Source organism: Balaenoptera borealis, assembly GCF_965194805.1.
Source record: "Balaenoptera borealis genome assembly, chromosome: 1".
Lineage (NCBI taxonomy): Eukaryota > Metazoa > Chordata > Mammalia > Artiodactyla > Balaenopteridae > Balaenoptera > Balaenoptera borealis.
The window spans coordinates 54,436,540-54,449,278 of record NC_138860.1 but is presented as its reverse complement, the minus strand read 5'-3'; the positions used below and the strand labels follow the sequence as shown (position 1 = coordinate 54,449,278).

The following is a 12,739-nucleotide window of genomic DNA, read 5'->3' as shown; positions in this document are numbered from 1 at the left end:
GTGTAGCATTTCTCTGAGTCTACTTCCATTGCCACCTCTCTTTCTCTGACAACAGGTGGGAAAAGTTCTCTGCTTATAAAGACTCATGTAATTAGATTAGACCCACTCAGATAATCCAGAATAGTCTCCCCATCTCAAAGTCTGTACTCTTAATCACCTCTGCAAAATCCATTTTGCCATGTAAAGTAATATAGTCCCAGGTTCCAGGGACTAGGACATGGACATCTTTGGGAGCATTATTCTGCCTACCATAGAAGATATTATGACATTAGACTTCATGTCCTTTAAATCTCCAGTTAGCTCTTTTATTTCAACCTCAAGTTCTTACAACACATAAAACTTTCTAGAGAATAATTCCATTTTACTTCTAGTAGTAATACTCTTTCCCACATGCATTAGCAAAAGTGAGTTTTTTGGGTGTAATAATTCTTGTCAGTTTCTCCATATTTGAATTTCAAGAAAAAAATGTGTTCCCAGTTGATTATGTCTGAGTGATGATGATATCTAGCCTCTTTTGTGACATTCAGAAGAGAAACAGTAATCATCATGATGTCTTTTCTTCCTGGGGTCATTAGTAGGTTGTTGATTATAATGAGGGGAGTGAAGTGAAGGGGGGGATTATTGAAGGAAGAATCCTGGCTTTTCTTCTTGTGTCATGGAGAGGGTGATAGAGGTGGCATCAATTCAGAGAGAGACAATGGAGGAGAAGTGGGTGTGGGGAAGAAGACTATGAGTTCAGTCAGAGACAAACTGAATATCCTCCAGTCCACATACCCCCTGGGGACGAATGATGTCATACTACCATTAATAATCAAATTACATGAGCTCAGTGTATAGCTATAAAATCTTATCCTCATACATTGTCTTCTTTCTCTAGTATTTCTGGGAGTCTTCGGAAGGGTGTGCCTTAAAAATTCATGCCCACTGGCTTCTGTGGTTCTACTGCTGTTTGCTGTTGAATACTGGCAATGGTATTTACCTTGTCTGCTGACACTCAGCATTTCCAGCTGATGCTTTGCCCTCACTGTTTCTCTAGGGAAAAGCTGGCCTTATTAGAGAACTGGCTTCTAATGCAACCCAAGGCTGTAAAACTCTCAAGTGTTAGAATGGTGCTGACATCCCTTAATTCTTTCCAGAAATGGAGAGAGCGTCCCTTCTCTTCAACTGGTACTTCATTTTGTTATTAGGCCATAAAGCATGGCTTATGTATCCTGGGTTACACCAATTTTCTTACGAAAAGAGTTCTTTTTGTTTCTTCCTGAGGAACTCGAAATCCAGTCTATAAAATTAGGTAATGGACAAAATGCCATGGTGGTTCTTCCCTGTTCTTGCCTTTTTATCTTTCTGTGGACACTGTCACATACTGCCTCTGTGTTTAGCCAAAAATCAGACACTTCTTGCAAATATACCCGTGGAAAAAAGTCCACAGATTCAGTAGTTGGACCACTATTTGAGATGCATTAAAACTCACTGTGTCCGAATTTTGTTTGTGCTCAGGTAGAACCACCCATAACATTGACATGTTGACTTCAAGATGTCTGTGGGTGATCCAGGTAGAGAGAGAGATATATATCTACCTGAGAGTTTTCCAAATACTGATGGTGCTTCAAAGTTCAAGAGTGGAAAAGTTCCCAACGGTGAACAAGGAGAGTGACAAAAGAATGGACTACAAACAGGACCCCAGGGAATAACTTTTAAGGATTAGAAGGGGAAAGAGAAACCCACAAAGGAGACTGAGAATCAGTGGTCACAAAAGCAAGAAGAGAATCAGGAAAGAGCGTTGCAATAAAAACAGAGAAGCAGAGAACTTTAAGAAGCAGGAAGTAACTAACAATATAAAAATGAACCAAAGGATTCCAATAAGAAGGTGAATGAATTTTTTCCATTTTTGTGGGGAGGGACAACTAGGAGGTTACTAACAACTTCAACAAAAGCATTTTTGATAAAGTGGTTCTCATGAAAGCCAGGTTACAGTGGGATTAGTGGATACATGAAAAAAAGGGAAACAAATGTGAGATGAAGAAATTATCCATTCAAGAAGTTTGAATTGGAAAGGAAGAGGGTACTAGCTATGGTTTTCTCAGAAACCTCATCTTGTAGGACAAGAGGAAAGGGAATAAAAATAGGTAAGGAAGTAGATGTTTTGAGTGTGTGTGTGTGTGTGTGTGTGTATGTGTGCATGTGTGTATGTATGGGGGGGAGTGATAGAGTTCATGATAAATGGCTTCAATTTTATCATCAAAGAAGGAGGCACGATTATCTAAGAGTCAGAGGAGATTGAGGTTGCTGGGAGAGAAGGGGCAAGAAAAGAATGGTAAAGATTTCAAATAATTCCTGAAGAGGAGATGACCATAATCAAATAAAAGTTTAGTCAAGTAGAACTAAAGATCCACGAGATCAGAAAATCCACCTGAGTAAAGGTGACAATGAGAATGGTGTGCAAGAGTCATTGGCAGTAAGGAAGTAAAACATAAGACTGTGTTTTCAGTGGATGTTTCACATAAATGTTGAAATTTCCTCAGGTGACTCTAGGATCTAAGGTAAAGGGGAAGACTATGAGTCAGACTGTGAAGCCCTTGATGTGTATGGAGCAACCAAGAGATGGGACAATGAAAGAAAGTAGAATGTATATGGTGACATAGTAGAGTGCCATGTGCCCAATAGCAGGAGGACTTTGACAGAGAAGAAAAAACTAAGTTTTCAAAGTGGCACTAGGCAGCTGGGAGAATGCTAGTTGGTACTCTGGGGACCTGTAAGCCCCACAGTGTGAGCACTGTCCAAGGACTGGGGGAGTAGGTCAAAGGGGATATTCACCCAGAGGAGGAAGCATAGTTGGCAAAGTGGATAGCAGATGGGGGTGGCAGAGGGAACCCTTCTGTGTATTTTGGGTCAAGAACCATGGTGTACAGTAAGGACAAGAAGGTTTAGATTTGACCAAACCCAAATATCCCAGATTCGGCACCGGTCATTTCTGTGATGGGAATTGGCTGAGGGTCCTTGGGAGCATCTGGTTTTGTTCTAATGGAGGCTGCCTTACCCGCTGTGGAGTGCAGTCAGGATCTTCCTCTGGAGGGAGCTTGGTCTGACTGTAGGAAGCAGGGCCCTGGGTCCCAATCTCAGGGCATACATGCATGCATTTTGTATGTCTTGTTTTTTAACATGTGAATTTTTGATGCTGATTCAACTTCCTTCAGACAGCTCAGGATCTTTTTCTTCTTTCTGGCCTGAATCATTTCTATCAGTGTATAAAGGAGTTATTCAACTGACTATTAAACTAGAGCACAAGAGCCATTATTTTTATATCTTTTCACTTTTACTTAGTCAGAAACTAAGCAAGAGTTGGGGCTTGCATGGACACTTAGATACTAGAGTGTGGCTAGGGGTCAGCGGTCAAGGGACCCCAACAGAAATCATCTGGGGGACAAAGGAATGTGGTGGGCTGGACACCAGGCAATGTTTAATCCCAAACCAGTAGGTCACAGTGATAAAATAGTGAGGCAGCTGTGCATTCTTCCAGGAGGCATGTCAGAAATAATAGACTCAAGCAATGGGCAGAACAACTTGATATGTCAGCCTCAAGGAAAGCTTGTTTTTGAGAAAATTTTTTATAAAGATCAAGATGCAGCTTCACTTTGGTCTGTCTGAGTCCTCAGGGAGAAGTTCATGGTGAGTATCTCAATCTAGAGTGTGGCGAGGATGAGTAAAGGGAGATCCTGGCAGAAATTAAGTAGATCAATGCAGTTCACCTCTCTTCATACATAGTTCTGGTCAGTTCATGGTCCCATGCTTTTTATGACATTTATGTATGTCGTTTCACCTTTCTTTGAATATTAAGTTCTTTTGGATGGATGACAAGTTTATGTCTTAATAAATCATTTCTGAAGCAAGATGTTAAGCTCTGAATTTTAGAATAATGGCCATTTTCTCCACCCTAGGTCTGAGCCAGGCTCTGGTCACATTAGTGGACAAGCTAAGACGTTTATCTTATTAGCTCTGATTAAATTGTGAAATGGTGTACATGTGTTATAATAGGCAAGGCAGTCTACATGCAAACTGGACACGCTGCTATCTACACTTTGCCCTTTTTTGGTTTATGGAATAATCTGGACAAAAATCTGTCTTCAACAAAATAAAACTTTCCTGTATCAATTCAATTAGTGACTGTTTCCAACTGTCTCTAGCTTTTAAAAATGTATTTTGTCCCTTATACTTGCCAACTTCTATCTATATCTCTATGGAGTGCAGGAATTAGAGTGACTGTACCCAGTTTGCCACAAATATGACATAAACACTCTCATCTGGAAGGGTAATTTATGGCTAGAGAGTGGAATGGGCAAGGAAGAAATGGGAGGTGAGTAGAACCAGCTAATGAGTTGGTGGTGGAAGAGTAGGCCTCTTGGAGGGTGGCTCAAGGGGAATTAGTGCAACTGCTGGGTTGAGGGAGGATAGAAGGATGATGGCCAAGACTGGTAAGTGGCAGACAGAGAAGCCAGGAACACACAGATAGCCCGAGTAAACCATGCCAGGAACAGGGGGATTTGGGGAAAGTGAGGAGGGAGAAAAGAGAGAAAACTGTCAAGTTACCAATTCCTAATTTTAATGGGAACTCTGGAATAGGAACAGAGGATGCAGATTTTCTTCCTTGGTACCCTGAGCTGTACATAAGCTATCACTGTTCCTCTCTGCCCGTCTTTCTTTCTTTTATTTTCTATTTGTTTCTTTCTTCCCTTTTCTTTCTTCTCTCTCTCCTCCCATCCACCCTCCCTCTTCTCCTTCTATCTGACCAATTAGACCACCTCCATGTTGAAGAGTTACTTGATGTCATCATAACTCCAAACCATCAATTTATCAATACAGGAAGTTGTAATTATTTTTAATAAAGGAGAAAAGGAAAGGGAATGTGACTAATGTCCAGGGAAAACCAGGCGACAGTTCAAAAAACACTCCAGGAAAGTATCAGAAGGAATATCCCTCTGATCACATCTGACACCACTTCATGAAATTTGGATGATTTATTGGGGATGAGAATTACTTTTCCAAGATATTATAAGTCAATAAGAAAGAATATTTTAAAATCCCCATTCTCTCAAGCATTTTTGGTTCTAAAGCAAAATCTTTTTGTGTTTCTTTACTTTTATTCCCCTTTTTGGTTCTGTGCCAAAGAACATAAACACAGTCTCCTTTGCGATCTCTATTTCTTGAGTACTCCTTGCCAGTATATCCTACATGTGGATTAAATAGATGGCATCAACAGTGTAGTTGGGAGGCAAAGTGAACAGAAGAAGAAGGGTCATGCTCTTCTATCCTGAGCTTCTGGGTTGAGAGATTTCAGTGTCTGCAGCTTGTCTACCAGAATAGCAAGAATAAAGCGTGAATCTATAAAGGAAATTACAACTGTGTTGAGAGAGCTGTCTGCACAGTTGAAGCTGTGATAAGATCATTCCTATCTTTGGAGTGGCATTCCCATGGCCACTATAGGAAGCATCCAGTGAATCCAAGGGGCCACTGGGTTCTGGTTTAGTTGTTCTTTCTTAAAATAGCTCTTCATTGAGTATGATGAGGCTCTGTTTCCCATAGTAAAGTTTTAAGTTTCTCTGATGCCAGGAAGATGAAGGTCTTTGACTATATATGAGCTTAAAAAAAGATCAAATGCTTGTTTCCCTTTTTTATGGGCCATGGGGCATGTGTTTTTAATAGACCTTTAAGTCTGTGAATAAATTCAAACATAATATTACCTAGTGCTTTGAAGGCCACCAATAGAGATACTTGGTGAGTATCATAAGGTGGTCAGAGTAGGGGTAGAGAGTCTATGGATTAAGGGTCTATGGATTAAGAAAGAGAAATATATATAAAATTAACATTCTTTGCAGTAGCTTGTGATATCCTCTCCTACCTATAACTCATCTCTTTTTTTCCTGTTTTACTTTATATTTTCTGGCCACTATTTACCTTTAAAAATATGCCTGAAGCAAGCATATGCTGAAATAGAGATTCAATCGGTCTTCTTATCATAATAATGATCATGCAGTGTGATGGAAAGAACCAGAGACTGAGAGATGAAAGGCCTTCTTCACCGTGGGCTGGGGTGGGGGTAATTCTCAGGGCATAGACTTAAGAGTATTGCTGGATTTATCTTGAAGAAATAATCTGGGTGTAGAGTGGAGAATTGAGTATGATGTCAAATACTGACTATCCATATAAATATTATGGTGCTAAAAAGGTAGGATATTGTTTATCTTGGAATAAATATCCTAAATGTGTATTAGTGCATTTTTGAGAGCTTCATAACACCTGGTCTTGCCCTCTCTGCTCCTCTCCTCTAAAAAGCAATGCTGGTTGGGAGAGTCAGAGTCTGATTAGGTCTGGCTCTACTGTTCTCTATGGACTGATCCTTTGGTGTGACATTTCCTCCTCTTACGTGCTCTCCAGGGCGTACATGAGTGTGAAGGAGCTGAAAGAGGCACTGCAGCTCAACAGCACTCACTTCCTCAATGTCTACTTTGCCAGCTCAGTGCGGGAAGACCTTGCAGGTGCTGCCACCTGGCCTTGGGACAAGGAAGCCATCAGTCACCTGGGTAAGTAAAGTGAATACCAACTATAGTAGGAAAAATGAGGAAATTGGAAGGGAGTCCATGAAAGTGCATTTGGGGAAAAAACGGAGAGAAAAATAAATTTACTTAATGAATTAGCTGCTTTGGTCTGAGAATAGCTTTTGGGAGAATCTCTCAAAATGTTTCAGTGCAGACAGGTAAGATGGATTAGAGCAAACAGTGGCAAAATCTCAGAATGTCCTAGACCGAATCTATAATCTAGACGCTAATAAATTGCTGACGTGGAATAAGATCCATTTTATGTCTTGGAGAGCCTCAAGGGGAAAACTAGCAAGAAGGTGGCTAGACTGTGAAACCTGGTTTGCAGTAAACACTGAGCCAGAAGATTGCTGGGCTTCTTGCATGGATTGGAATCCTGAGGAGATTCTGGGAAATTCAAACAGGTGGGGAGCTTGCCTGCTTACCTAGGAAAAAGGTGACACCTTAATACTGAGTGGAACTACTGCATGCTTAAGAAAGTTAATTCCTTTTATTACAATATCTTATCATTATTATAAAAGAAATACTGACCAATCAATAGAATCATTAAATCAGTTTGTGTGGATGAAGAGTAATTATTCAATATAATTTGTATATACTTTCAAAGAGTCTTGAGTAGGATTCTACCAAAACTTACTTTAAAACTGAATTACCATAATTGAGAGGAATTTTTCATGTTGGAAAGAGAATGCTTGAAGGAGACCAGAAACCATTTTATGAGTGATTTAAAAGAGATTATGCAAAATTAATCTTCTTAGTAGTCAAATACGAAGCAGAGAGAAATAAACTGAGTAAACATCACATAATACTGTATATGTCAAACCCATGTATGATGGGGTCATTGTGAAGTGGAGTCCAGATTATTGAAATGATAATCAAATAAAATATGAGCAAGTGTCCAAAGGATTGGGGAAGGAAAATGATGAGCAGTAGGTTAGCAATAGGTGAAAAAATGTTGTGGCTGTTCAAGAGGAAACCAGAACATAAAAATCCTTGTAGTGAATCAGGTCAACATCCAGAAGGGGTATATATCTCAAGCAAAGGAGGAGACAATGAAAAGTTAAACCTGTGGTGATCCAAACTGAATGCTTTGTTAGTATGCTGGATTTCATTGGCTCTATAGTATCTGATACAGTTTTAAGGCTCTGCAGTCCTTTTATCACTAAATTTTGTATTTTCAGTTCTCAGTATATTAGAAGTCAGAAATTTGTGAGATGAGTGGAGCTTTCCAGGTGAAAGCTAATGTGAGTCATTCTAGTCTTCAAAGTAGCAACAAGTGAGCTAGAAGGTTATATTCCAATAATTCATTTAGCAGTGAGTTTGAGTATCTTGAATTATCCTCATGAAAAACAATACTAGCAGAGGAGCATGTAACACTGTAAGAAATTACCTCCAAATTGGTTCATACCTGATTCACCAAAGGTTACCTTTTTGGTATATATGACAGCTAGGTTTACCCAGCAACTGTTTCTATGAATCCTAGGTCTATCATTGGATACTAAATCTACTTGTTCAAAAAACCTAAAAAATGATCTTCCTGGCCATTATGGAGACAAATCTTGGCCTCTTGATAAGAATTATTGGACTGGGAGCAGAGCCCTAAATATTTTTCTAACTTTGTTGGCACTAGGCCATTGACAAGATTCATTTAACTATAAAAGTGGATAAAATACAAAAAAAAAAAAATTAACTATTTGAAGACATCAGACATCAGCCAAGACAACGAGGATTTGAGGGACCCAATCCCAGTGAGAAGAAAAATACATTGAAGTGAACTCTACATATAACTCAGATTTTTTTCTCCTTTAGGGAAATTGCCAAAATCTCAGTGAAAGTAATAGAGGCAGAGCAGAGAGAAGCAGCCTAAAGCTTGCTTCTCGCTACTGAGGAGACAAAAATTAAAGGTCAGGCCTTCTAAGGCATCCAGACTTGAGGGACCAAGCTTCCAGAGAGATAGAAATCATGAAAAAAATGAGCCTGATAGTCTGCTCATAATTTGAAGATATTTTCTAATTACTAAACTATGCATGCTGAGGGCCAGTGGCCATAAAACAAGTATAAAATAACTGCTAACAGATTAAAAAGCTGAACAGTGATTTCAGGAATCTCATAGTGGAGGGGACAATAAAATGAAGTTGAGGTCCTATCAAGGAGGGGCTTTGAGATACCCTTTGTGTGAGGGAAAATATAAATCGCCTAGCTTACACAAAGCCTAAAATTCAGCCTGAAACACTCTTAAATCCCTGTTTGGAGGAAGGTCATCTGCCTATATTTAACTGCCTAACAAAAGAAAATTAAACATGTTCTGGAGGAAGACAATATCATCAAAAGCCTCTACAAGTTTTCATGCACAGTGGCCAGAAATCAGTAAAAAAAAAAAAAAAAATTACCAGTTATGCCAGAGATAGGACCAAATGATGGTAAACTAAACTAAACAAAGAAACAAATAATCACTAAATAAATGCAGACCCACAGATTATCCAGATATTGGAGTTATTGAATATTGGCTTAAGATAATTGTGATTAATATGCTCAAAAATAGATAAAAAGGTGAAGAGTATCTTCAGAAAACTAGAATCTATATTAATGAATAAAATGGAAATTTTAGGACAAAAATACAGTAACTGAAATTAAGAAATTAATAGATTGGTTTATGATCAGAAGAAAGGTTTAATGCACTAGAAAACTGTAGAAAACATACATATTGAAGCTCAGAGAGAAAAATTGATGGAAAAATATAGAAAACAACTTGGGACATTTGAGATCTGATGAAAAATTCCTAACGTAAATTGGAGTTCTAGAAGAAGAGGAGAAAGATATTGGGGCAGAAATAATATCAAAGAGATAGCTGCTGAGAATTTTTCAGGGTGACAAAAAATATTAAACCACAGATTCAAAATGTTTTACAAACCCCAAGAAGGATAAATAGAAAGAAAATTACAACTAGATTCATTATAGCAAAAGTGCTGAAAAACCTCAGAAGTAGCCAGAGAAAAAAGTTACGTTACTTTAAAAGGAGCAACAATAAGATTGACAGGCTGACCTTTCAACAGAAACTATGGAAGTCAGAAGACAACAGATTGATATTGTTTTAAAAATGCTAAAAGAGAATTATTGCCACTTCATAATACTATGTTCAACAAAAATCTTTTAAAATGAAGACAAATTAAACATATTTTCAGATAAAAACTGAGGTAATTTAAAACCAGCAGTAAAATAAATACTGAAGAAAGCTATCCAAACAGAAAGAAAATGACTCCAATAGGAAACAGAGACATGCAAAAAGAAATGAATCACACTAGAAAGGATAAAAATATTAAAAGTAATAACAATGTCTTTTTGGCTTAAAATATATGTAGAGTTAAAATATGATGACAATGGCACGAAAGACAAGAAGTAAATAAAATTATATAATTTAAGGCCCCTTCTACACCAGTATCTGGAAAAAATACTGATTTATTAATTTTAGATCGCTTATACACACCTTATATTATACAAGAATTAACTCAAAATAGATCATAGACTTAAATATAAAAAGTAAAACTATATAACTTTAAAAAGAAAACATAAGAGAAAATCTTCAGGGCAAGACTAGGTGAAGAGTGCTTATATATGACACCCAAAGCATAGTCCATAAAAATGAAAACTGATAAATTGGACTTAATCAAAATTAAAACTTTTTCTCTGAGAAACACTCTGTTAAGATGAACAAGGAAATGGCAGTCTTAGAGAAAGTATTTGCAAACCACACATCTCGCAAAGGATTTATATCTAGAATATATTAAGAACTTTCAAAACAAGAGTAAAACAACCAAGCAAATATTCCAGTTAGAAAACGGACAAAAACACAGACATTTTACCAAAGAGAATATACAGATGGAAAATAAGCACATGAAAAGATATTCAATATCATTAACCATTAGGGAAAAGCAAATTAAAGCCACAATGAGGTATCACTATACTTATTAGTAGAGCTAAAAAAAATAGTAACAATACTAAATGCTGATGAGGATGCAGAGAAACTGGATATTGCATATATTGCTGATGGGAAAGTAAAATGGCACAGCCACTCTGGAGAACACTTTGGCAGTTTCTTATAAAATTAAACATACAGGGCTTCCCTGGTGGCACAGTGGTTGAGAATCTGCCTGCCAATGCAGGGGACACGGGTTCGAGCCCTGGTCTGGGAAGATCCCACATGCCGTGGAGCAACTGGGCCCGTGAGCCACAATTACTGAGCCTGCGCGTCTGGAGCCTGTGCTCTGCAACAAGAGAGGCCGCGATAGTGAGAGGCCCGCGCACCGCGATGAAGAGTGGCCCCCGCTTGCCACAACTAGAGAAAGCCCTCGCACAGAAACGAAGACCCAACACAGCCATAAATAAATAAATTTAAAAAAAAAAATGGGGCAAGCAACACAGAATAGGGTAAATTAAAAAAAAAAAAATTAAACATACACTTACCGTATGACCCAGCAATTGGACTTTTGGACATTTATCCCAGAGGAATGAAAACATGTCCACTCGAAACCCAGCTTTATTTGTAATAGCTCCAAACTGGAAATGATAAAGTGTTCTTCAGTACTAACTGCTTAAGCAAACTGTGATACATCTGCACAATGGAATATCACACAGCAATAAAAAGAAACAAAGTATTAATACATGCAACAACTTAGGTGGATGTCAAGGGTATTATACAGAGTGAAAAAAAATCTCACAAGTTGCACACTTATGATTTAGTGTAGTATTCTCAAAATTTTATGTGGTATTCTCAAAATTAAAAAAAAAAAAAACTAACAGAGACAGAGAACAAATTAGCGGTTCCTAGGAGTTAGGAATGGGGTGAGGGGTGTGGGAGAGAGGGGTATGTGTGTGAAGTGACTTAAAGGATACTAGAGGAGAAATCTTAATGGTAGTTATACAAAGGTATACATACATGTGATAAAATTGCATAGAACTACACACAAACACACACTTGCACGTGCACACATACACACACATTCACAAGCCTGCATGTGAAAACTGGTGAAATCAAAATAAGGTCTGTGGCTTCTTTGCATGAGTAGAACACTTCACTTATAGCAGGTGCTCTCTGAATGCTCACTGATTGAAGGGATAACTGAACAAATGAGTGAAGCTATTAAATTTAAATAGTTTCAAGAAATGTTTGAATTATCTCATGAGTCACTGACTCATAATGAATTGCAAAAGAAGCTAGGGATATTTATATTTTATTCTTAAACCTTTTAGAAATAACTAGTTCCCCTACAACAAGTTTCTTAATGTGCATTTAAGAAGTAGAAGGCTAGCTGAAAATCTGACTCAATATGAAACTTCTCATGTTATTATTTATTTTTTCTTGTTCAGTCATAACTGTGATTGAACAAAGGAATCATATTGACCTAAATCGGGTGTAGAGTAGTACAGACAGCTGGCATAACATGATAGAGGAAGACATTTAGGATTTTCTAAACAGAGTCTTTTCAAGACTCAAGATAAGATTATCTGTGTCAACATTCAAGACCCTGTATTTTGAGGGTCAGCTGAGTGACCTGGCAGATAAGTACGCTAGTTTTAAGACTGAATCCAATTTCTGACTACAAATGGCTTAAGTCACTATGAGGAAAGACCAAGGTAATCTGTGGTCCATCAACAGCGTTTCTGGCCTTTAGCATGATTTTGTACTTTTAATGTTGTGGTAATGCAGGGCAGAATTTTTTATAAGTAAAGTAAATGAATAAATGAGATCCCCTTGAGCTCAGTGGTTTGAATATCTTTAACCTTAGTATACAGCACTTAAACTGAAAACATATCTTCAAAGGCAGAAGACTTAAATTAGTGGTAAACCAGACCTTTTATAAACCATTAATATCATACTCATAATTATTTATTCATTCATTCAAAGAAAAACTGTTGAATCTATTTCATGGCAATATCAGAGATAGAATAATTAAAAGGAGTCCACCGTAAAGGTTTGCACAGCACAACTGGGATACAGACATGCAAATACACACTTATAATAGTACACAATGCTGCCACACAGGAGGTCAAGTAGGAACATGATGAGAAAGTGCCTGATTGTGCTGAAAACATCAGGGAAGAAGGGAAGAGTTCCCAGAGGGGCTGAGGCTTGAGGGGAGAGTTGAAAGATG

General features: G+C 37.9%; 1 protein-coding gene across 8 annotated transcripts in view; it reads left to right on the top strand.

The window, feature by feature from the left end:
* The window catches only part of PAPPA2 (pappalysin 2), a 432,894-nt gene that overhangs the window by 228,099 nt on the left and 192,056 nt on the right, over positions 1 to 12,739 (top strand). For all 8 annotated transcript variants that reach the window (XM_082355821.1, XM_082355820.1, XM_082355819.1 and 5 more), the window contains one exon: positions 6,430 to 6,575. In XM_082355821.1, the coding sequence (XP_082211947.1) occupies positions 6,430 to 6,575 (146 nt within the window). The remainder of the gene's footprint in view (positions 1 to 6,429; positions 6,576 to 12,739) is intronic.